This window comes from Panthera uncia (assembly GCF_023721935.1).
Source record: "Panthera uncia isolate 11264 chromosome A1 unlocalized genomic scaffold, Puncia_PCG_1.0 HiC_scaffold_16, whole genome shotgun sequence".
NCBI classification, from domain to species: domain Eukaryota; kingdom Metazoa; phylum Chordata; class Mammalia; order Carnivora; family Felidae; genus Panthera; species Panthera uncia.
In genome coordinates, this window is record NW_026057576.1 from 28,119,242 (window position 1) to 28,145,037 (window position 25,796).

The 25,796-nt window shown below is 37.5% G+C and overlaps 1 protein-coding gene and 1 pseudogene across 5 annotated transcripts in view; both read left to right on the forward strand.

Moving 5' to 3' along the window:
- Positions 1 to 25,796, forward strand: part of ELF1 (E74 like ETS transcription factor 1) — a 107,915-nt gene that overhangs the window by 50,232 nt on the left and 31,887 nt on the right. For 3 of the 5 annotated variants that reach the window (XM_049647019.1, XM_049647022.1, XM_049647017.1), the window contains exon 2: positions 5,716 to 6,016. In XM_049647019.1, coding sequence (XP_049502976.1) covers positions 5,945 to 6,016 — 72 coding nt within the window. In that variant the 5' untranslated portion in view covers positions 5,716 to 5,944. Of the gene's footprint in view, positions 1 to 4,851; positions 5,110 to 5,129; positions 6,017 to 25,796 lie in introns of those variants that run through there. The other 2 variants (XM_049647020.1, XM_049647018.1) reach the window with 2 other exon arrangements.
- On the forward strand, positions 11,771 to 24,226 carry LOC125933825 (keratin, type I cytoskeletal 18-like; annotated as a pseudogene).

Sequence of the window (25,796 nt, forward strand, 5' to 3'; positions counted from 1 at the left end):
TTTAAATCACTTTTTCCAGATTCACATTTTTTAAAATGTAAAGCTGTAGAAATACTGTATTCAAAGAACTAGCAAGCATAATGTCAGTTATTAACTCATAAAAATATTTTAGAATAAATTTTAAGTGTGGTAGCTTTATAAAAATGTTCTCACTTTTTAGGGTGAGTGAAGATAAAACTAATATGATGGGAGGGAGCAATAAGAGTAAAACTTGAAGATTTAAAACAATGATAGAAAAATCCACAAACTCCTCTACTTAAAGTTGTTCCGGTTAAAAATATGAACAAAAATGACTTACCATATATCAAGAAGTTGTATGGAATAGTGTAGAGACCTTTGCTATAAATATTTGTGGCAGAGATTTCTTATTTTCCAGTCTTTCTGCCAAAGAACAATACTGATGAAGTTCTATTAATGCAGATTTAGGGACATGAGTAGAGAATTGGGCTGGGAATTTGGGCCTCTTTTGCTTTCTTTTCCACTGTCTTTGTGACCTTGGACAAGTCACATTTTGCTAGGCTCAAATTCTTTAGCTGGTCAATGAATGCATTGTTTTAGGTAATCCTTAGGTATTTTTCAGCTTTAAAATTGTGGGATTCCACTCTTTTTAGATTGAGAATGGGCAGGCCCTGGGACAATTGTACAGAATTTATCTTGGTACTGCTGATTTATTATTTTCATGTCTTCTGGAAGCTAATGTAAAACATTCTGCGTGTTAGAAAACACATGAAAAGCCCTGTGTTATATTACTCAAAAATTCCAGCCATTACAGTATATGGGTTTATTGCTTGCTTCTCATTTTAATTTGCATAGCTTTTCTTCTTTTCTCTTTTCTTATTCTATTTCATTTTTATTGTATTTCTTCTAAGCTAATAGTTTTTCCAAATATACTCACTTTTCTTATGATGGGTATGTCTGTTTCTTGAAAAGGGCCTTGTATTAGTTTACTACTCCATAAAAAATTCTTTCTTTTCAGATACTTGGCATCTGGCGTTACTACAGAATTCCAATTCTTTAGATACTCATACATACATAAACATACAAGCACTGTCTGAATGTTTTATTAAAGGTAGTCATTCATGCACCCCATTGCTCTAAGCTAGTGAATTTTACCTCCTTGGGGCTAGAATGATTTAATCTGAAATGTTTTTGTCATTACTTTTATTTATTAATTTTAATTTTGAGTATATGAGTTGGTGACCTGGCACCTTCCAAAGGGTAGCAATGATGTGTTTTTAAATGCCATTATGAATTAATAGGTTTGTAGACTCTTGTGTTTAAAGCCCTTTTGAAGGAAACAAATTTGCATTCAATCAGGGATGAAGAAAGCAGGTGTGAGAAGTATTAAAAACTGATTTTGACTGTCATGTTTTTAGAATACCTGAAATATTTTATAATAAATGAGACAGAAACTGAGTTGGTTGTTGTAGCCATCTATGTGGCTGAGGGTTTTGTGTTTACAATCAGTAAATTCATGTTGTTTGGAACAGGGGCATAATGGAACTCTGTGTTAAGGGAAGCTTGCCAGACAGGGTGAGGTCTTAGCCTAGAAGCAGCTGGATTTATCAGATAGGTGCCAAATTTTCAGGCACTGGAATAGAATTATACTTTTGTTGATAATGGGCTATAGTATTCTTTGTTGGAGTCTAGCAAATCACTGTGGTCAAGGAGACTCCCAGGGAGTATGGAAATGAGACTTAAGGAGTAATCAGTTAAGTGGCATTCACCTGTTACATGTCCCTTGCATTGTACTGAGACAATAATGAAGCTGTTGTGTATGGAGCAAAACTCATGTGGCCAGCATTCTGTATATGGATTTTGCATAGCATGTTTACAGCAACTCTAGATTTTGGTGTTACATTTTGTACCTGTTTCACAGAAAAGGGAGACTGACAGTAAGTAACTTGTCCAAGGTCACAGTACAGAAGATTCAAACTCAGGTGGTCCAACTCCAGAGCTTTTAACTGCTCTTTTAACTGTTTTTGCTTGCTTTATTATTTGACTTTAAATCTGCAGCTTATTTTGGCGATAAGATACTAGGACTACCTTATTGTTGAGACCCTTCTGTGGTGTGTGTCTCCTTGGAGAATAAGAATATGATCCTGACCCAGTTGAAAGACATGAGAACCAACTTGGGGAGTTTTTACTGTCTGGTGGATGTTCAACTAGATGACCTCTCAAAGTTGTGCAAATAAGTTAACTGTTTATGTCTATGTTAGATAAACAGTTTTCACATATATTTTCTCTTGGTATTTTATAAAGACTAAGTGACACTTTGAAAATGAAATAGGTTTGAGAATTACTTATGCAGTAGAATGTTCCTGAATATAATACATATAGTTAACCAAAGACCTTATAATTTGTTAGGAGAGGGCAAAAAATCCTTTTTCTCCTCAGTCTGAGTACCCATGTCTTTTTCATACTAGTGCAACTTTGAGGAATAAAATGATAAGTTCAGTTTGGGACATGTTTTAGACACATTGACTTTGAGGGGGCACTGATGTGGACTTAAAAGTTGAGTGCGTGGATTTGGAGATGAGCTGAACTCAAGATGGAGACTTTTTTTTTTTTTTTCCAATTTGGGGTGTGTGTGTGTGTGTGTGTGTACACAATTTGTGTCAGGTAGATTTAGAGGGAAGGCTCTGTACTGTTGCTCTGGACAGAGTCCTGAATTAAGAGGTAAGGAATCTCATTGTACTTATGTGACACTTTCAGATTGTGAGACCTTGGGCACAGGGACTCAATGTACTCATGAGAAACTGAAGCATTGATCTAGATGTTCAGTCTCATCTGTTAACTGAAGAGATTTTGATGCAATGGGGTTTTGTTATTTAAGTATCACTAACATGTACAGGTGATAACCTCTGTATCCAGAATCAGAAAATTTCTTCCCAAGACCTATCTTGGTGCCATACGCTATGCAACTACTGAGAAGAAGGAGTGGGAAAGAGGGAAGACAGAGGATCAGAGGCCTTATTAGGCCAATAAAATTATTCAAGAGCTTTTCTTACACATTTTTAGTTGATGAGCTTCTATATAGAAATGTACCAAAGCTACCTCACCAGAGTGAAGGTGTCTCCATCCCAACAAGTGGCCTAGTGATCATGGGCAGTCATTTCAGTTTTGGTTTATTATTCTTGGTTGTCAGTGTGTACCTGAAGGTGTGGGTATGTTGATTGCTTATACTTTTGAAAAACATTTATTAAAGCATAATAGTGTGGAAATGTTAGTAAGAAAAGGTACCTCATTGCAATGGAAAAGAAAGGAAACTTAAACTTTACACAGATGTGTTCACATTGGTCACTGGTAGAGTGTCACTTTGTATTTACAAATAAATGGATTTGGAGGGTTCCTGGGTGGCTCAGTCAGTTAAGCATCTGACTTCAGCTCAGGTCATGATCTCCCAGTTCGAGCTCCGCATTGGGCTCTGTGCAGACAGCTCAGAGCCTGGAGCCTGCTTCAGATTCTGTGCCTTCCTCTGTCTCTACCCCTCCCCTGCTTGCACTCTGTCTCTCTCTCTCAAAACTAAAAATAATAAACATAAAAAAACCCCAAATAAATGGATTTGTAATAGGCCTTTTGGAATCTAACCTTTTACAGAGAAACTTTTGTTATTAGGAAACATCCCTTGATTCTGGTCTTGACTTCTTACTGTGGTTTTTCAAGTTTGGGATAATGGTTTCCTCTTTATCAAAAGTACTACAATCATTCTTTATAAATAATATATGTAGACATAGCTTAAATATCTAATGATAGATTTTTAAGCAGTATCTGTCTTTAATATAATCCTTTTTACAATTAGTATGGGCACCCAGGTATGGTAGGTACAGAAGGAATTTTAGACAATGGTTATTCACCTAGAGAAGTTTTGCTCTATCTTGCTTCCTGACATACTGCTTTAGATATCATAGACACTCAAAGATTTATTGAATTGAATTAGGGGGACATGATTTTCCCATGTGAGACAGTGTATAGTTAGTGCTAACATGGCGGGCAATAAGTGTCATATTTCTGAAGGGAGCGATCCAGATAGGTGGAGGCCGAGAGGTTTGGGGGGTTTGTGAAAGAAATGGAACTTGAGTATTGAAGACTGGGAGAGATGTGAATGGGTGCTGAGGTGAGAGCAGTATTCTGGAAATGGCGAATAAGTAGATTTTGAGCAAGGAGGCAAGAAGGAATGTAGTTTGTGTGGCGGACCATAAGAAGGCAAGCCCAGTGCAGAAGAATTAGGTTGGGTAGTAATTTAAGGGACAAGATTATAAGTAACATTTGACCAAAGCCAAATGTGTGTCTTATGTTTATATGTCTGTCTGTGATCAATTTAGGTGAAAGCATTTTTTTCCCCTCCAGGTATGGTGAATTGCTCAAAAACCACCTGAATGTGCTAAAAATAAAAATGCTTTCCCAGTGTTGGGGTTGAACTCATTATTGAAAGAGGTGGGGTATAGAGTGGGTGTGGGGCACTGCTGGGTTAGAATTCAGTTTAGTGAGTAGAAGTATTACCTGAATTAAATTCTTAACCCTTACTTTATTTTGATTCCCAGTTAGGAAAATTACAGTTAGCCATGATGACCCCCAGAGTCCAGGGTATATATTGACTTTACTGAAATTAGGAAATTGAGTATCTGATTCAGCTGGCACATGCTGTTTTCAGGGAAACTGATTCACCAGCTCAGCTTCATTCTCTAACTTGTCTCTTTAAAATTAAAATTGTAAGCACTATTTCAAATGTTATTTAATGTGATTATTTTTATAATCTTTGTCTTTTCATATCACATTTACAGTCATAATCCTATGATGCAGTATTTCATAAAATTGTGATAAACTTAAAATTTTTTCCTTTTGTTAATAGTGGTAGCTTTTTTTTAAGTAGGCAAACCTCATTGGCAGGCACTTTTTAAGCATTTCTCCCTCCACTGAAATTGTTTTCACTCTTAAGTTGCGTTTCTGTTTTTCTACTATTGTAAAGTGCAGTTCTTTGCATGTTCTAATTTGCCATGACGTGGTCAAGTGCCGTTTCCTTCCTGTTGCTTGCAAGCCTGTGCTAGAGATAAGGATACATTTCAGTGCATTAAAAAAGAAGCCACTGAAGACAGGCTTTTAAGCATGGTAAAACATTCTACTTAACAGAAACCTTTTAAAAGAACAGAAAGAGTGGACTTTAATTTCTGCTTATTTTTAAAGGCTTTTAAAATAGTGCTTACTGAATTTTAAATGTATGAGACAGACTTTAAATTCTTATATATATTAGGCATAACAGGGACACTGTATGAATGTTTCTCCTAGGGCAAAAATATACAGATGAAATTACTCATGGAGGAACAATTCCTGTGTGGTTTGCTGGGTTACTGGCAAGAAGGAAATTGTTTATATGTCCTTTATTGCAGTTACAAACCTAGTTATTGCTGTGTGGACTTTTTTTTTTTTTTTTTTTAAGTATTCGGCACTTTAACTGTAGTTTAACTGGGGGGGGGAAGGGAGAATGGCTTCACTTTCAGAAATGAGAGGTGATTTTATCTTAGCAAGAATGAAATCTTCAAAGAAAATATATATCTAACTTAAGAAAAAAAAAAAGCCTGTATCCATCAGTCATGTTGATTTTGTTTAAAAACATTAACAAAAAATACTTTGGAGACACTGCCCTTGGTACTAATTGTTATATTCTGAATGGGCACGATTACTTTTTCATAACTAACTTAAGCTTTTGTTTTTCAGGCCAAGAAGTTCTAAAGAAGAAAAATTTCAGAAAAATTGCCTCTGTTTGAGTGGAATATCAGTGAACCAAGGAAACCTGTAGTGCCGTCCTGAAAGAAAACCTGGTCTACAGTAACTTTAACAGACTTAGCTGAGGGTTTTTTACCCAAATTGGTCACTGGATTCTGCTGCCTCATACTTGAACCTGCTTGGAATTTTTCTCATGTGGATCTAAGGGGAATGTTTTATTATGGCTGCTGTTGTCCAACAGAACGACCTAGTGTTTGAATTTGCTAGTAACGTCATGGAGGATGAACAACAGGTATGAGACCCAGAGACCCAGAGGAAATTGGATTTTAATAAATTTATTGTTACGATTCTTCCATTTGCGACAGAAAATTTACTTTAAAAGACCATAGGAGAAACCTTATTAATGTAGAAATGTACATGTTAAAATTTTGGAGGCAATTGTGATCTTATGTTTTAAGTACTAGTTAATTTGTTGAGAAATAATTTAATCCTTAGTTCTGGTGTGGAACATGGAAGTAGTAATTTTGGTTTTTTTTTTTTTTTTTAATGAGACTTTAAATAAAATACCTTAAGTAATTATTTCAAAGTAGTTTGAAAAGTTCTAGAGGACATAACAACAAGACATGTACTTTTTTTTTTTTTTTTTTTTTTTTTTTTTGTAATATAGGACTGGTGGTTGTAATAGTTGCTTAATTAGTATTTGTAATCTAGGGCTGTTTTCTAAGTGGATGGAAAGATGTTAGTAGTCCCATAATCATACATCACTTCAGTGCAAAGCACGTGATTCTGAGGAAGTCCCTTCACTTCTCTAGATCTAGATTGCATCATCTGTTGAATGAAGGGATTAAACTGAATAATTTCAAACTGGCTTTCACTTAGTTTATGTTCAGTGATGTTCAAATTACTGTTTCTAGAATGTGAAGAAGATCCAAGAGGCATTGAGAAAAGGATCTAAGTTAATTCTAGTCTCCCTGCCCTGCCTCCCCTCCCACTGCAGGGTGGGGGAGATGCTAGGGGTTCTTGGGACTTTATAATTTACTTCGTTTTAAACACGTTATGTAGGAATTTAATTAAGACATGATGTGAGAGAGATGCTGTGTTAGACTCACTATACTGGCAAAAATATTTTGAGGACCTGCAGGTTTAAAATATGCCCAGTAAGTTGATTTAGATACTGAAAAAAGCCTAATCCCAAATATTTCACATTAGTTGGCCAATTATAATGTATCATACTTTTAATCTAGAAACATAGTTACTACAGGTAATAAAATTGATTCTTACTTTTGACAGGGAATTATAATTTTTTTGCTGTTTGTATTGTCTATTGAGGTGACAGATCTAAAAATTTATAAATAACCTATAAAAGAGAATTTGGATTGAGGTGCCTTAAAATCCAGATGAGCTTTGGTTAGGAACGGAAAAAGTTTGAGGGAGAGGATTGCTTGGTCCCAATTAAAAATGTATTAATAGTTACATGGAAAATTACTCATGAGAAACTGAATCATTGATCTAGATGGTCAGTCTCATCTTTTACCTACCAAAAAAATTTTGATGCAGTGGGACTTTCTTATTTATTTCCAATATGTATGGGTGATACCTCTGGATCTGGAACTGGAAAATTTCTTCCCAAGACCATCTTGGTGCCATAGGCTATGCAACTACTGAGAAGAAGGAGTAGAAAAGAGAGAAGACGGAGCATCAGAGGCCTAATTAGGCCAATAAAATCATTCAAGAGCTTTCTTACACATTTTTAGCTTATGAGTTTCTAAATAGAAATGAACAAAAACTACCTCACCCCCAAATTATGAAATACTCTGTTTATATTTTCTTCTGTTTTATGTGTTTAACTCCCCAGTACATATGGAATATATTTTTTTAATAGAATGTGAGGTATAGGGATCTGACAACTATTTCCTCCCACGAGTGAGGATGTTGACCCTTCAGATTTATTGAATATTTTATGATTTCCACACTAAGAGTGCCACCTCTCTTATATACTAAATTACCACATAATACTTTAGTTTTGAACTTTCTGGTGTATTTTATTATTTTATTCCATTTAACTGTTCTGTATTATGCCAATACCACATTACTTTCATTAGTATCATTTTATAGATTTGACATCTGATAAGATATTCCCCCTCCCCTGCCTAAAAATATTGGTATAGAGTTTTGAATGAATTTTAGAATTAACTCCTTAAGTTACATAAAACTTTGTTGGGATTGTAACTTTTCAAAGTTATACAATATTTGTATCTTTTATTTTTCAAAAAAAATTTTTTTGTAATGTTTATTCTTGAGAGAGAGACAGACAAAGACAGAGTGTGAGTGGGGGAGGGTCAAAGAGAGAGGGAGACACAGAATCTGAAGCAGGCTCCAGGCTCTGAGCTGTCAGCATAGAGCCTGACGCGGTGCTCAAAGTCACAAACTGTGAGATCATGACCTGAGCTGAAGTCAGACGCTTAACCGACTGAGCCACCCAGGTGCCCCAAATATTTGTATCTTTTTTTTTCAACGTTTTTTTTTTTTTTTTTTTTTTTTTTTTTATTTATTTTTGGGACAGAGAGAGACAGAGCATGAACGGGGGAGGGGCAGAGAGAGAGGGAGACACAGAATCGGAAACAGGCTCCAGGCTCCGAGCCATCAGCCCAGAGCCTGACGCGGGGCTCGAACTCACGGACCGCGAGATCGTGACCTGGCTGAAGTCGGACGCTTAACCGACTGCGCCACCCAGGCGCCCCTGTATCTTTTAAAACAATTGTTTTATGATCCTATATTGGTTTGGTTGATTCTTTATAAAATCACTGTTTGAAGGCATCAGATTAGAAGACATTTCCTGTTTTGAGTTATGGTCTGTGGTTATAAATGTCATCTAAAGCAACTGACACCGTTAATGTCTGGTTGCCACCACCTTGATCATTTTCCCTTGTATCATACTCTTTTCACAATTGCTTGGGGGGCTGGTAATGTTGGAAAGGAAACACCAACATTATTGGTTCTGACAAGCCACTTTTAAAAGTCTTTTCTTGCTATCTGTTCCAAACCGTGAATATTTGTAGCAGAGAATGAAGCACTTCTGTGGGAGAGCAACACCATCAGTGCTGAATTGCAGTATGTACTTTTATTTGGAGGTGCCTTGATTTGACCTTATTAAACAGGTGTGTTTGCCTGGGGAATTTATGAGAATAAGAAGAAATCTGAAGGTTGTGCATACAAGTTTCTAAAGAGAAAAACTTGACTTATAGGCTCATATAATCCAGAAGTTAATTTAATGAAAAACAGCTGGTAGTTTAATGCATTTTATAATTTTGACATGTCATTACATTTTATACTTTTTCAGTTGTTGGTTCTAAAAGTAGAACCTAGTAAATCATAGTTATTTATACTTAACAGACTTAGCTCACTAGGGAGAAGCTTGGTGACATGCATGGGAAAGTGAAACAAATATTTTTGTAGAATCCTATCACAATATAAGAAGGTGGTCTTACAACATTCCTTCTTTGGGTATAAATTGGTTTGCTCTGAATATTGATTCCTTGACGCTAAATGATAAAAAGTGCCTTGCTGCCTTTTTAACAAGATACCCAGTAATTCTCCATGCAGTGTTTGAGAAACACAGCATTGCAACTTTGGGAAACCTTCACTGTGAAAGTTACATTAGAACTGGATCTTGTAGAAAGATCCAGTTTATCTAACAAATGAATGAGCAGAAGTGTTCTGGAACAGTAGAAAGTACTAAAACTTTTAACGGATTCCTTGACTACATAATCAGTCTAACCACCTTAACCTATGGTTAGAAGCTTTTCATAGTGTAACTGTTTCATGTTTTTTTGTTTCTTATACTATGTTAATTTTGTCAGCCTACTGTATAATGTCCAGTGCTTTCCTGCTTGATCTCCCACATTCATACCTGCTGCCTATTGAAGTTCTAATCTCTTTCAAAATCTTAGGACAAAACCTACTTATTCTAGAAATTTATCCTAAAATTATTCCTTCAGGAATTAACAAATTTTATCCTGTCATTTCTATATCACTTACTGTCATTGTTCAACTATTTGCCACATTACATTTTCATATGTACATTATCACATCAGAAGACTTTTGAATGAGAGGTAATGTTCCCCAAACTCTCTTGACTACAGTATATATATTTTCTAGGACCCTATTTATCCACATTCTCAGTGCATGGGCAGTTTTGCCTCAATTCCACCACAATTGTAAGACCAGAAAGAAATACTCATGGAGTCTTTCTTCTGTTATGTATTTAGAACTGTTCTGTTGTATGTGTTTAGTCAACACCATGTCAAATAACTTTCAAAACTTATCACTGAAATTATAAATAAGTAAATATCCATACAGAGTTTTTCTATTTATTTATTTACTTATTTATTCAGAGCATGAACAGGGGAGAGGAGCAGAGGGAGAGAGAGAGAAGGAATCTTAACCAGGCTCCACACTTAGTGAAGAGCCTGATGCAGAACTCAATCTCATAATCCTGGGATCATTACCTGAGCCCAAATCAGGAATCAGACACTCAACCGACTAAGCCACTCAGTTGCCCCCATATAGATTTTTCTGTTTCTCAGGAGACTCCTTCAAGTTACAAAGGGAGTTTTTGACATGTATCTTTTTAAATTTATTTAAAATTTTTTTTTAGTTTTTTTTTAAATGTTTATTTTTGAGACAGAAACAGAGTGTGAGCGGGGGAGGGGTAGAGAGAGAGAGAGGGAGACAGAGAATCAGAAGCAGACTCCAGGCTCTAAGCTGTCAGCACAGAGCCTGCTGTGGGGCTCGAACTCCCAAACCGTGAGATCATGACCTGAACCTAAGTCAGACGCTTAACCGATGGAGCCACCCAGGCAGTCCCTCCAACTCCCCCCCCCCCCAATTTTTTTAATGTTTATTCATTTTTGAAAGAGACACAGCATGGACGGGGGAGGGGCAGAGAGGGAGACACAGAATCCAAAGCAGGCTCCAGGCTCTAGGCTCTGAGGTGTCAGCACAGAGCCCAGAGTTAGAGGCCCAGCTCATGAACTGTGAGATCATGACTTGAGCTAAAGTTAGATGCGTAACCTACTGAGCTACCTAGGCGCCCCATTGATATGGTTGTATCTTGAGAATGAGGTTGTATTTTGTAGAGAATATAGATCACACCAACGGGCCATTTTTAAGGAATTGTGTTAGGAAAAATTCTGTTAGGTCAGGGATTAAGTGTACCTTAAAATTAAAATAGAAGGGATGAGTTGACGTGTTCTATATGTAACTTATTCAGCACCAGCACCAGGAGGACAAGAAGTTGGGATGGTGATAACTAACCTGTACGTGGACATAAGGAATTTTGTTATTTACATGTAATTCCAGGTTCTATAGATCAATCTACCTGTTCTTGTGGCCTTCTTTTGTAGTCTTGGCAGATCAGACTTATCAGATCCATTAAAAGCTTAACCTTCTGTACAACTAACATACCGGAGGTTGCTTGTTTCTTTTGTGTACATTTGGAACCCTCATCAAAGGAGTTCTGCCACAGAGCCCATAGTATAAGTCTGCTTACATTTTGGAAAGTCTGACTTTGAATCACCCTAAGGCACTCTTCAGGTTATGTGAAGGGACAAACCTTCCTATGATCTAGTGTTTGGCCAGGCTTATCTCCCTACCAACTATTAGTGAGGAAGCTGATGGTTATTATGAAGGAGAAGTAGGTGAGGGCAGTAGGAAATTATTATTACACTCTTTCGCAATTTTCCCTTAACTGTCCCCCCAGTGATTTCATCAGGCTCCATGACAAGGTCTTTAAAATGAATATGGATGAGGGGCACCTGGGTGGCGCAGTCGGTTAAGCGTCCGACTTCAGCCAGGTCACGATCTCGCGGTCCGTGAGTTCGAGCCCCGCGTCAGGCTCTGGGCTGATGGCTCGGAGCCTGGAGCCTGTTTCCGATTCTGTGTCTCCCTCTCTCTCTCTGCCCCTCCCCTGTTCATGCTCTGTCTCTCTCTGTCCCAAAAATAAAAATAAAAAACGTTGAAAAAAAATTAAAAAAAAAAAAAAATGAATATGGATGAGTGGCCCGAGCCTGAGTCCTGGCCTCTCATGCTCCTCCTCAAATAGCATGAACTTCACCACCCATTCCAACTTCTTCTCCAACTATTGGTCCCAGGGCTCCATGCTGTCGCCCAACCACTTGGTCCTGCCAGTCAGCATTGCGGATGCCAGAGTCTATGCAGGCACCTGGGGCTCAGCCTCTCAGATCTCTGTGTTCTGCTCCACCAGCTAATAGGGTAGTGGGGGGCCCAGGCCTGGCCACCAGGATGTCTAGGGGTCTGGCAGGCATAGGGGGCATCCTCAGGAAGAAGGAGACCATGCAAGACCTGAGTGACTACCTGGCCTCCTGCCCGGAGGAGGTGAGGAGCCTCAAGGCTGGTAATCAGTGATTGGAGTTCAAAATCTGGGAACACCTGGAGAGGAAGGGACCCCAGGTCAGAGACTGGGGGCAATACTTTTAAGAGCATTTTGCTGAGGGCTCAGATCTTTGCAAAATCTATGGACAGTGCCTGCATCATTCTGCATATTGACAGTGCACATCTTGTTGCTGGCGACTTCAGAGTCCATATGAGATGGAGCTGGCCATGTGCCATTCTGTGGAGAATGCTCTCCCTGAGCTCCACAGAATCATTGATGACAGCAGTGTCACTTGACTGAAGCTGGAGGTAAGAGATCAAGGCTCTCAAGGAGCTGTTCCTCATGAAAAAGAAACCATGAGGAGGAAGTAAGGGGTCCAAAAAACCAAATTGTCAACTCTGAGTTGACCGTGGAGTCGGATGCCCCCAAATCTCAGGACCTCAGCAAGATCATGGCAGGCATCCAAGCCCTATGACGAGCTGGCTCAGAAGAACCAAGAGGACCTGGACAAGTACTGGTTCCAGCAGATTGAGGAGAGCCCCACAGTGGCCACCTCATAGACCACTGAGATAGGAACAGCTGAGATGACCCTCCCAGAGCTGAGTACTTGGAGATCAACCTGGACTTGATGAGAAACCTGAAGGCCAGCTTGGAGAATAGCCTGGGGGAGGTGGAGGCCCACTACATGATGCAGATGGAGCAACTCAGTGGGGTCCTGCTGCACCGGGAGTCAGAGCTGTCACAGACCTGGACAGAGGGGCAGCACCAGACTAGCAGCATGAGGCCTTGCTGAGTATCAAGGTCAAGGTGGAGGCTGAGATCACCGCCTACCATCACCTGCTGGAAGACGGGGAGGATTTCAGTCTCGGTGACACCCTGGACAGCAGTAGCTCCTTGCACATTGTCGAGAAGACCACCACACGCAGGATTATGGATGGCAGAGTGGTGTCTGAGACCAATGACACCGAAGTTCTGAGGTGTTGAGGCAGCAGAATAGAAGCAGGTTACACTTTGGGGAGCAGAAGGCCAATTGAAAGAGATGAAAAATGAATATGGGTGAGGTCGTCGCATAGGATAGGATATGGACTAGAAGAGTTCCAGAAACATCCAGTGATAAACTTTAGTAATTAGGGTTTACTGACCATTTTGTCCTGTGCATTGTGTTATGTACTTTACAGGGATTATCCTATTTGACAATCTTATGAAGTAGGTACTTTAATTCCTACTATCCAGAAGAGTCAATTGAGGCTTAGAGAGGGGAAGCAACTGACTTGGAATGATAAAACTGGGAACTGTCACCCAGCTTGTGCCTTGAATAATGTCAGCCACCAATGCATGCAAGTAGTTAAAAAGTGGTTTTAAATGTGGAAGAATTATACTTTGCATTTATGATTTTAGCAAAAAGAAAATGTTATGTATTCTAGTTAATCTGTTAATGTAATTGAGGTTGATAGTCTTTGTGACCTGATAGACCTGAGTACTACCTTTAAAAAAAAAAAAAAAATGGCAGCTTTATTGAGATGTAATTTACATACCGTACAATTCACCTATTTTAAACTGTGCAATTCAACGATTTTTACTATGTAAACAGAGTTTTGCATCCATCACCATAATCAATATTGGAACATTTTTGTTATCCCAAAAAGAAACCTGTACCCATTAGCAGTCATGTCCCATTCTCCCGGATTCCCACACTGTGGCAGCCACTAGTCTACTTTTTGTCTCTATAATAGATTTGCCTGTCGTGGGACACTTTGTATACATTGAATGTGGTATGCACAAGAGACCATGCAGTATGTGGTCTCTTGTGACTGACTACTTTTACTTAAACAATGTTTCCAAGGTTCACCCATGTTGTAGCATGTATCAGTACTTCATTCTTTTTATTGCTAAATAATATTCCATTGTCTGGGTATATCACTTTGTACTTATCCATTCTGTGTATTTTTCAAAAAAATGCTTTTTTTTTTTTTTAAATGAAGTTCGTGTTGGTCAGTTTTTTTGTTGGGGGTAGAATTGGCCATCTCCCTTCTCCCAGAAAGTGCTCAGTCACCTAGAGCAGCCTTGCTGGGTGAATAAGGAAATTAGTACCTCTTTGATGTAGCTCAGTTTAGCCACATGATCTTGAAAATTTTGCCTCCTTTCGTTTTACTTAGCATGTAACACATAAAGGGAAGGATAAGTCATTATGTGAACAGATAGGGTTACTGGCCTTTTTTTTGCCCCCTAAGCCAAAGTCACTTTCAACATTATTTTGAGAATAATGATGAAGATAATGTCCTTTGATTTACTAAAGTAAAAAGAAAACCGGTCATGAATGATTTGTTAGAGTGTGAATTTAACAAAGTGATGTCCTTAAATAATGTTCATAAATCTGATATGCTGAATGTTAAAGATGTTAGAATATGGGCAGAGTTTTTGGGTTTTGTTTTGTTTTGTTTTTGATACAGTAACCAAAATTCTCAGTATTAGGGCAGTTCTATCTTTTTGGAAAGAAGAATTATGTTGTAATGACTAGTAATACATTTGTGAGCTTACCTGTTTCATCTGTTCTCACCTATTGAGACATTGAGAAAAAGAGCACTGAGCATGTGAGGAGGGATCCAGGAATTGACCTGGAGTTGTAGGGATTGGAGTGTGAGGAAAGAATTTTCCTCTCCTGAAAGGTGATATTTTAGGTGACAATTTAAAGATTTGTTATATTTTTATGGTTTTGTTTGACTCTGCACTTCTCTCATTCCACTTTATTTTCTGGTGTGGAAAAAACAAAGAGTATTTAGGAAAAACTGCGATTTACCTTTAGGAAAGCAACTACAGGGAAGCTCAAGTAACTGGCACTTCCTCTCCCCTCCCCTGCCCCAACGCGTGAGTACATTCAGAAATAATTTGGTATTGAAGATTTACCTGGGAAATGATTTATTGAAAAGTGACTCGTTTATGTGCATTAAGATCAACTGCCTGCAACTTCAGTATTATATTGAATTCTGCAGATTGGTAATTCCTGTCAATTACGAATCTGTGACATGTAGCAGAGTATCAGCCTGGGAACCAGGAGCCACCACTTACTAGACGTATGACTTCAGACAAGTTTTTAAATTTCTCTGAGCTTTGATTTCCTTCACCAAAAGTGAAAGAATTACCTCCCAAGGTTATGAGTATTCAGTGTTTACGTAAAGTATTTAACAAAAGCCTAGTGGTCAATAAATGTGGCAGTTGCTGTTGTGAATGACCTGAATTAAATTAAAAAAAAAGTGTTAAAAGTTTGTGTGTACCACTGCATACTCTGTTAATTGTTTGGGATAAATTAGGTAATGAAGTCAATTTTTATAATTTGAATACCATTTAGACAAATTCATTCAGCTTTTTTTCCCCCCTTATTTTTTCTTTGCTGGCTTAGTTCTAGAATAAGCCAACAAATTTATCACTCAGGATTTGAAAAATCTGGCAGATTAATTCTGTGGGGGAGCACTGTCCTTTAACATTAAAGCATGTTAAGTTTCTTTGAATATAGTTTGACTGGGAGTTCAGTTTTTTTGGAGTGACTCTAATTTCTTTTATTGCCTACGATTGGCTAGTGTCACTTTTCCATTCTGGAAAAGGCTTTGTAGCTAAACTGTCTGTATTCAGGAAATGATTCATACATATTTGTATAAGATTCTTGTCTAAGTCCCATCTTTTAGAAGTAGGAATTGCCTCCTTAATTATGATTTTAAATTTTTTGAGTTATGTAGAATCTGCATGGTTAAAACCTCAATCTGATGGTGACCGCTAAGGTATTATCTAGTTGGCTTGTAACTAAACATTTAAACCTGGTTAAAATTTAGCATACTTCCCAAAATTTACGTTTCTCCCACCCCCCACATACCCTTAATCTACCAATGTATTGAACTTTTAAAGTGAGCACTCTAATAGGAAAACCAAGTTTGTTTTCAGTGACCACTTTACTTTTCGAGATGCATGGCCAAGTAAGTTGTAATTTATCCTGGCTGAGAAAAGGAAAAATCTGGGCAAATACTAAAGGCAGCCAATAGTCACAAAAGACCTAAACTGGGATTAGAGTTAGCCAAATCAACTCCACAGGGATTTACAGTAGAATTTTGAACATTATCTAATAGGGGAATTCTGGAGAAAAGACCATTTTACTTAGACCTCACTATTTTTTATGGTGCCGTGGAAGAGAGAAGCTAAGCTTCTTCAGAAACACTCATCTCTGCTGGGGCCAACAGAAATAAAACATACATACATATATATAAGCTTTAACTGAGATGAAACTTTTGTTAGACCATAATCTACTTATCGGATCCTGTACTCTTAGAGTCTATCCTAATGGTTAATCTTGTGGACTTGGGAGTTAGATTGTCTGGGTTCAGGTTTCAGTTCTGCCTCTTCCTAGCTGGTTGCCCGATGTCAATAAAACTGCATAGTGTTGTGGGGATTGACAGGGATAAGCCATATAAAGTACTTAACGTAGTAGCTGCCACCACGTTAGGAATACCACTTAATTTTAATTTTATTCTGTTATATTGATCATTTTATTGAACTCTCGAAGACAAACTGGAAGAGAACTTTTTACATAGCACTGTAGTGAGTTTCTTTTTAATCAGATTAAGAAAGCGCTTTGCTTATGTTAATTTTCAGAGATTTGAATATTTTTTCTCTTATACCAAGCCACTGGCTACAGTATAATATCTGCATCATGATGTTTATAAAAAATCTACAATCTATAAAAACCTAGGATATTGAAGAAAGAGAGCCATTGGGAAGTGAAGGGACTGACAGAAGCCTATATATTCAATTGTGTGCCCTGCTACTGCTTTGCAAGTTGATTTCCATGCCAGAAATACACTGCCTGCTCTAGTCTTGAGTGAAGTGTAAAAATATTTCCTAACATTTTGTGGAGCACTTTATAGTTTACAGTGTCTATTTCATATACACTTTGATTCCCACAAATGATTCTGTGACAGAGTTAATATTTCTCTCCATTTCCTATTGTATTCTCTCACATTTATTACTGGATAGCTAGAATAACTATATTAGAATCTTACAATAGATTCCTAGGGCAGAGTTGCAAAGGCACTCAGGGCACTGTTCAAAATTACCTAGCCTATTTACTAAAGATATCTGGATCCCAGTTCTGATTTAATAACATTGTTTTAGAGTATCAGTGGGTAATTGGTCTTATTAGCTGTTTATTGACTCACCAATTTTGACAGTACTTGGTTTCTTTATATTTCTGTTAAGACATAATGCAGAACAAATGTCCTTGAAGATATGTGTGTGTGTGTGTGTGTATACAATGGAAACACAATGGAATATTACTCAACCATCAGAAAAAAAGAAATCTTGCCATTTGCAATGACATAGGTGGAACTAGAGTGTATGATGCTAAGTGAAATATGTCAGTCTGAGAAAGACAAATACAATATGATTTCACACATGTACAACTTAAGAAACAAAACAGATGAACATATGGGAAGGGGGGGGGAAACAGAGAGAAACAAACCATAAGAGACTCTTAATGATAGAGAACAAACAGGGTTGATGGAGGCAGGTGGGTGGGGGATGGGCTGAATAGGTGATGGCGATTAAGGAGGGCACTTGTGATGAATCACTGAATTCTCCTGAAACCAATATGAAACTATATGTTAAGTAATTAGAATTTAAATAAAAATTTGAAAAAGAAAAAACACAGAACTGTATGGGGATTTGATGTATCATTTAAGCTAGTGCATTGAAGTATTTCTAAGTTTTTAGAAAGGTAGTAATGAATATTTGGTGTTTTGTTTAAAATGAAAATGCACTAGAAACAATGAAAAAAAAGCCCTGAGGAAATTGCCAGGGAATAATTGCCACATGCATAAAACTGGTAGTCCCAAAGAGTTTCATGGGTAAGTTATTTTAAACTTTAATGAATCATTTAAACAGTTTCAGTTCAGAGAGAGAAGTTTCCTAAGTCATTTTTACAAAGTCAACATAACACTGATACCAAAACCTGGGGGAATGTGTGCACATACACATTAGTAGGCTAATCCCAAAATGGATACATATTTTAATATAATAGCTAATATTTATTGTCTCTTACATTTGCTGGGTCCTGTGGGCAATATGCATTTTTTCCTTTTTAATTGATCTTATTAAATTACATAATATTGGTTAAAAAAACAGAATTCTTACAAGTTTATCCAAAGGTTACTCCTAAAAGATGGAATATTATCTCCATGTGAGGTTCCTTTATTCTGTGAGGCTTGATAATTAATCACACACTTTTCTTTACATACTTGAGGAGGTAGGGTCCACAGTGGTGTCTAAAAAGCCATCTGAGATTTTTATTTTTATTTTTTTAAGTTTATTTATTTAAGTAATCTCTACACCCAACATAGGGTTCAAACTCACAGCCCTGAGATCAAGAGTCACTTGTTTTTCCAACTGAGCCTCCAGCCAGGCACCTCACCATCTGAGATTTTTTTGAAATGAGACTCTTGAGCTTCAGCTAAAACACTGTATCTATAATTTATAAAAGAAAGACAAGTGGTTCTCCAGACTAGAAAGTCCAGATCAATAAACCTGTTTCTCTAGATTTTCTTTAAAAAATAACGTTTTTGTTCCTTCAACTTCCAGAGAGTCTATTTTGAATGATCTACTTTTCAACTGGTTTTTGGTTGTGTCACACTTGGATGCAGTTGACTTAAAAATGTTTTACTTCTTGCTTTTTCTTCTAATTATTTTATTTTTAGTCATTCTGACTAGTGCAGGATATTTTCTCTAGAGGATGTGTCAACACAAAATGAACAAAATTTCTTTTAGAATTTCTAAAAGAAAGGAGGAGAGTAAGTATTATTCGAACCCAAGTTAGGACAGCTGCCTGGGATACACAGTCTTCACAAAGCAGAGAGTGCTCTCACATATTTTCTTTCGATCCTCAGCATAATAACCCTGTATGGTGTGGCAACTATTGTTATCCTTATTTTATGAATAAGGAAACCCCCTGTAAAGAGAAATCTCCTAGAGGTTGAATGAGGAAATGAATGTTGCCCAGAAACACCACTGTAGAATGTGACAGTGCCTGCATTGGAATTGAGTCTTTTTGATTGAGAAAGCCCAAACTCTTAACTATAAGAGAGAAAAAGAACCCTGAAGGAAAAAGAGAATCTGGAAGAATATTAAGTAAAACCTCTTTTATAGCGATTATAAATAAGTAAAATTTTCACATTCTCCCAAATACATTTGCATACTAAAAATTTTAAACACTAGATTCATGTACTACACTCTAGTAAGGAAAACTATATTTAGACCAACGTGTTGGGCAGTGTGTACTATAGGTACATAAATTTTTCTGCCTGTTTGCTAAAACTCTTTTTCATTTTCTTTTAAAATAAAGACGGATAAGCTCGTGTAATGGGGAGCTTGAGTTAATCAACAGAAGTATTCTTATTTGCAGATAATGAAGCTGTTTTAATGACCGGGTTTTTAAAGTGTGCAGAGAATTTGGCTGTGAAGAAGCCTTCACAGGACTTTATGCTGAGCCTTGGAGATGTATTGCACAATTCTGGCTTGTTTTATGTAATAGATCAATTCCTAAAATCAATTCAAAATGTATTGGTAACAGTGGTAGTTATTAGGGAGGGGAACTATATGGAAAAGGGACAATACTTTAAACTCTTGGAATACAAATGTGTTCATGTATTAATCTATTCCCCAAAATACATCTTTTTAAAAATCTATTAAGTTTTTTATTTTTATTTAAGTTTTTATTTATTTTTAGGAGAGAAAGAGAGCACAAGCAGGGGAGTGGCAGAGAGAGAGAGAGACAGGGAAACGCAGAATCTGAAGCAGGGTCCAGGCTCTGAGCCATCAGTGCAGAGCCTGATGCAGAGCTCAAACTCACTAACCATAAGATCATGCGTGATGTGAGCTGAAGTCGGATAGCTAACTGACTGAGCTGCCCAGGCACCCCAAAAATCTATTAATTTTTTTTAAATGCACCATGGGAACTTGTTTAAAGGATTTTTAATTTAAATTCATTTTGTTCACCACTCACCCTAATTATATCTATCTAGATATGCCATGTCTAGAGGTTTCCTTTAATTTTATGGTTTATAAAAGGGAATAAAATATCGCCATAGTGTTTGTTTGATCTGGTTCAAGTCTCCTCTCCCTGCAAATGCTCTGCCTTACCTCTGTCTCAAAGTAATGGTCAGAGAGAACTGGAGACATTTTAAAGTTCTATTTCTTCTATCAGATTGACCTCTGCTTTTTAGACTTTTTATTGAAGTGTTACGTAAACACAAAATATGCACAAATCTTTAAATGTATAGTTTGATAAATTGTCACAAAGTAAACATGTATGTTTCAGCTTTTGCTTTACCTTGAAGCTTAAATGGTTGTTGCTGAGATGAGATGGTTGTGTTCACTACTTTTCTGGTTGCATTCATTGCTTTTCTGAAAGGACTATTCTTATTCAAATAGAACAAAAACAAAAAACCATGCCTGTTAATGTAAGATTATAGTAAGCCAAGTTTTCCCCCCAAGTTTTATTGAGATGTAATTTATATATAACATGTTTAAGTGTACAATGTGATGATTTGATATACGTATATAAGTTAGCCAAGTTTTAAGAGTGTTTATTTCTATCTAAATCCAGTATTGAAGTACTTAATCATCCAGTTATTTTGTTGAACGGTTACTCTGTGCCATGCAGTATAACAAATGATATATTTACATGTTCTTGAATTCTTACAACAACTCTAGAAGTTATTCTCATTTTTGATACACACGAAAACTAAAACTAGAGAGGCTGAAAATTTTGATGGAGTTCAAACACCCAGGGCATGGTACGGTTTGGCCTTAAATAGGATCATTCTAACTCTAGAGCTTGAGCACTTACTGTTGCATCCTGTTTTCACCAGGTGTGTTTCTAGTGCATTTGCTGCATGGCAAATATTGTCTGATTGTGTCCTGATAGACTGAGGTATTGGGTTTTTGTTTTTGTGTTTTGGTTTTTTAAATCATAGGTGAAGGAAATACTTTCAAAGCTGTGGCTTCATAGGATGAGGCTTTGGGGCAGCATTCTGGTTTGAAGAGAAGGCACAGGAGTGTGTCTTAAAGATGTGTTTTCATGGCAAATGAACTGTGTTTGTGTGTTTATTGGAGTGGCCTCCGAGTGAGGAAGCTGTTGAAGATTACTGCTCGAGTGAGGCCCACCCCACTCTTGGTTTTGGCTTGTTTTGAGGCAAAGTGATAGTAAAAACTACTTGAAAATGTGCTCATTTTGCACCTATCTTAAAAACGAGTATGTACATTGGGGAAGTTTTGAAAGACTGTTTTTAACTTGCTTTTCTTTCAGGAAAACATTTGATAGCTGTTTCATTTTAAGCTGTTTCATAGAGGATCTGGGCAGGATGTTTCACAACAACCTCGTACCAGATTGAGCTCTGCTGTCAGGGAAGCTTGGCAAACAAGTTATTTGAAAGTTCTTTTGTCTTTTTGTATCCAAAGGCTTGTTGAATTAGCTTTACTTCATATGGTTGGAATAATGGTCCATACTTTCTTAAATATCCTCCTAGGGCCTTCGGTTGTGGTATATTGAGGGAAAAGCAAGCCTGGTGAGAGTAACATTGCTGTTTACAGATTGGTCACTTCCCTCCTCTTTTCAACTTGATGGTATTGCTACATATGTCATCAGCCACAACAAATGGCAAGTCCATAGTGGACAGTGTTGAAATTTGGGGAACTCTCCTTCCTGCCAAAAGTTGGTTTGATTTTTATTATGGATGCTAAAAAATTGGTTGAAGTTTCGCTTTCAACACATGTGTTTAATTTACCTGAAATTAATAGAAAGGAAAACTGGTATGTATTTTTCATTCCAGAGTTGTTAAGACACTCAATAAAGTCACACAACAGTTGAAAGCTTATCAGTGCAGTTTAATTTGCTCATAGAAACTGAGGCTTTGAAAACTCTGATCTTTGACAGAGTGTAATAATCCCAAGAAGTCTTCCATCTCTCTTCCCACCCATCGTTTTGTGATTTGTTTTGGTTCTGTTACAAAAACAAATGGGAAAATAATCTGCAAGTGCCAAAACATGTCATAATAAAGTAATATAACTTTGTTGTTTTGGATTACTAGTATGTCAGACATTGGCGTAAATCAAGTTGACTCAGGTTAGGGGATGCAGTTTTGAATTTTGTAATTCTTTAGAGCAGTGTTCTAAACCCTGCATGCACATTAGAACCACACAAGGAAATTTAATAACATGCCCTGGTCACATCCCCAGACGTTCTGATTTGTTTGCTCCCACGTAGGGTCAGGTATTGATATTTTTAGGTGTTTCCCAGTGAATATCGGTGTTGATATCCACTGGTAGAGTTGACTGAGGTTCCCTGATTCAGTTAAAGGGACTGAAGAGTAGATGATTAATTATTTAAACAAAGAGAGGTTTTAGGGATACTTGGAGATTTGTTTTTTTTTAAGTAGGCAGCCAAATGAAACATTTTTGTTAGGACATCAACAAAGTGTTGACACCTTAATTTCTTAAAAGGAGGTAACAGAGCTTATTGCTGACTGTTAGGAATGTGGCCATTTTATGAAGAGCTCTGACCTTCCTGAGGTTCTTCTTCTTTTTTTTTTTTTTTTTTTTTTTTTTTTTTTTTTTTTTTTTTTTTTTTACATTTATTTATCTTTGAGAAACAGAGTGAAACAAAGCGTGAGCGGCGGAGGGGCAGAGAGAGAAGGAGACACAGAATCTGAAGCAGGCTCCAGGCTCTGAGCAAGCAGTCAGCACAGAGCCTGATGCAGGGCTGGAACCCACAAACTGTGAGATCATGACCTGAGCCGAAGTCGGAGGCTCAACCGACTGAGCCACCCAGGTGCCCCTGAGGTTCTTCTTTAAATAAATCTTGGGAAAGGGTCTGGTTGAAGTGATGTGGAAAAAACTAAGGTGCATAAGGTTTGGTGGTCTTCAGCACATAAGCTTGAAGAATAATGTCTAATCTCAATTTAGAATATATATAAGAATATATAATCTTAATTGCCATAAGCTAGAGAAGCTGTTTAGGGTAGAGGGAGCTAGCTGTCCTGTGATAGACTTAAAGCTAAATTAAATTGGGTCCTGTTAGGTGTTGAATTGCTCTCTGTACCCCATCTCCCCAAATTCATGTGTTAAAATGCTAACTCCTGATATCTCAGAATGTGATCTTATTTGGGAACAGGGATGTTACAGATGTAATTAGTTAAGATGAAGTTATACTGGAGTAGAGTAGGCCCCTAATTCACTATGATCAGTGTCCTTACGAAAAGAGAGAATTTGGACACAGACACGTACAGGAGAGAACAGCATGTGAACATGAAGACAGTCATCTGTAAGCCAAGGAGACAGGCCTGTACAGATCCCGTCCCTCACAGACCTCAGGAGGAATAAGCCTGCCAACACCTTGATTTCGGATTTCCAGCCTCCAGAGCTGTGAGACAACAGATTTCTGTCTGTGGTCCTATGGTACCACCAGGTCTGTGGTAATTCCACAGACCCTAGCAACCTAATACAGGTCCCAGTATTGTATTCATCTTTAAAATTTAAATCTAGGAAAAGTCAACATTTGAAATTTTGCCACACCTTCATTTAAGAGGTTGGGAACCATTTCTCTATAAGGAATTTTCGAATGTGTAGTCATAAAATTTTTAGGTTCCTGGTAACTCAGACTTGAGTCAGTTGTTAGTCAAGCAGTGTAAAAGGCAGGAATTTATCATGAGCTCAGACCAGCAGCTAGTTTCTGGAGTGTGTATTACGTGGTAATCAAGGGGGAGATTCTCTCCAGTCACCTGAGAGGGAGTTCCTACATGTATTTTGTATATATAGATTCAGGCCTGTTACATGACATTTGGAGTTGGTCAGTTTGTTCTATATGAGTTAATAGCACACAGGGGAAATTAGAGAAGAACACTTTGAATATACATCTCCATTTCAGGGGACTAGAAAAGAATTGCCCATGCTTTTCAACTACCTTAGAGGAAGACAGCGTAGCTAAATTGGGAGGGATCCTGGGAAGTACCTGGCTGTGGCCCACGACAAAGTCCATAATAGACTCAGATTGGAGAGGCCCTGCAAAAGATGATATTGAAAGTCATACGTTAAACACAGCACAGCTCCTTAACTTTAGGATCCATGCCTTAATACATCTTAACAAAACAAAACCTGGAAGTGCCCTTAGAATCAGCTAGTGCTCCTCTTTCATTTAAAGTGAGGAAAATTTAAAGTCGGATGGAGAATGCCTGAGCTCTCATGGTTCATAGTGTTTCTTTTTCACATGTTGCTGCCTTCTAAATCACAGAACCATGTGTCCCTTTTCATTCTTAATTAAGCTTTTACTTCAAAGGAAACTAATTTCCTTGCTTTACTGTTGTGCTTAACACTCACTACCCCAAATTTCAGAAGCCAAGTATTTTTTGAATAGGCAGTAAAACTTTGGTTTCATTTGGGTGAGGACTGCTCCTGTGAATTGCCTTGACATGTCTCTGTCTCTGACTTCGTGGGTGACCTTGGGTAAGTTTCTTAATCTGATTCTTCCTCTGCCAATGGATGGAGGTGATAAGCCCTGTTCTTACCTGGTACAGAAAGCTGCTGCAGCATAAAATGAAATCATGTGAAAATTAAATCATTCATGGGCTCAGCCTCATTAGAAGACTAGGAGCTTAACTTGAGCTCTTAAGAGAGAAGAGATGTTTCAATGAGCAAATGTTCATGCTAGGTTGAATGTGCAGCATTCACCTCTTAAAAGGAAGGGAAAGCCAAATGACTATGCTTTGGCCATTTTATATACTTTCTCTCATGTGTCTGGGTTTTATGGTGCAATGTCTGAGTCTCCTACTTGGTGTTTTAAAACTTACGGAAAGCCAGTTACTTCTAACTTCCTCTTTTTTGAAATAGGAAGAAACATTTTGAAATAAAATGATCCAAATATGTTTTAGGGTTATTAGCCATAAATTTCAGAGCACAGTTAATATGGTTAGCACCTGTGATGTCTTAATTCTTAATGTTTATGATAGAAGTTAAATTCTTACGATAGAAGTAGCATTTAACCTCCATGGGCAGTGCTACAAACATGTTAATTTTAAAAGATTGAGGCTGGTAAGTTATAATGAAATCATAAATAATTTCAACACAGTAAATTTACTCAAGGAAAATTACAAAACACCTGACATTATTACATATTGGCAGGAACTTTTTCCTACATTTTTTTAAAATTAAAAAAAATTTTTTTGAAACTTATTGTCAAATTGGTTTCCATACAACACCCAGTGCTCATCCCAAAAGGTGCCCTCCTCAATACCCTTCACCCACCCTCCCCTCCCTCCTACCCCCCATCAACCCTCAGTTTCCTACATTTTAAAAGATAATACTTGGGGGCGCCTCAGTGACTCAGTTGGTTAAGCGTCTGACTTCAGCTCAGGTCATGATCTCGTGGTTTGTGAGTTTGAGCTCCACATTGGGCTCTGCACACTGACAGTGCAGAGCCTGTTTGAGATTCTGTCTCTGCCCTTCCCCTGCTCATGCTTGTGTGCACACGCTCTCTCTCTCAAAATAAATAAATAAATAAACATTAAAAAACAGAAGAAGATAGTATTTTATGGGAATATGTTCAAGAAACAGGATATTTACGTGGTCTTGAGCTGTCTTCCCATAAGAT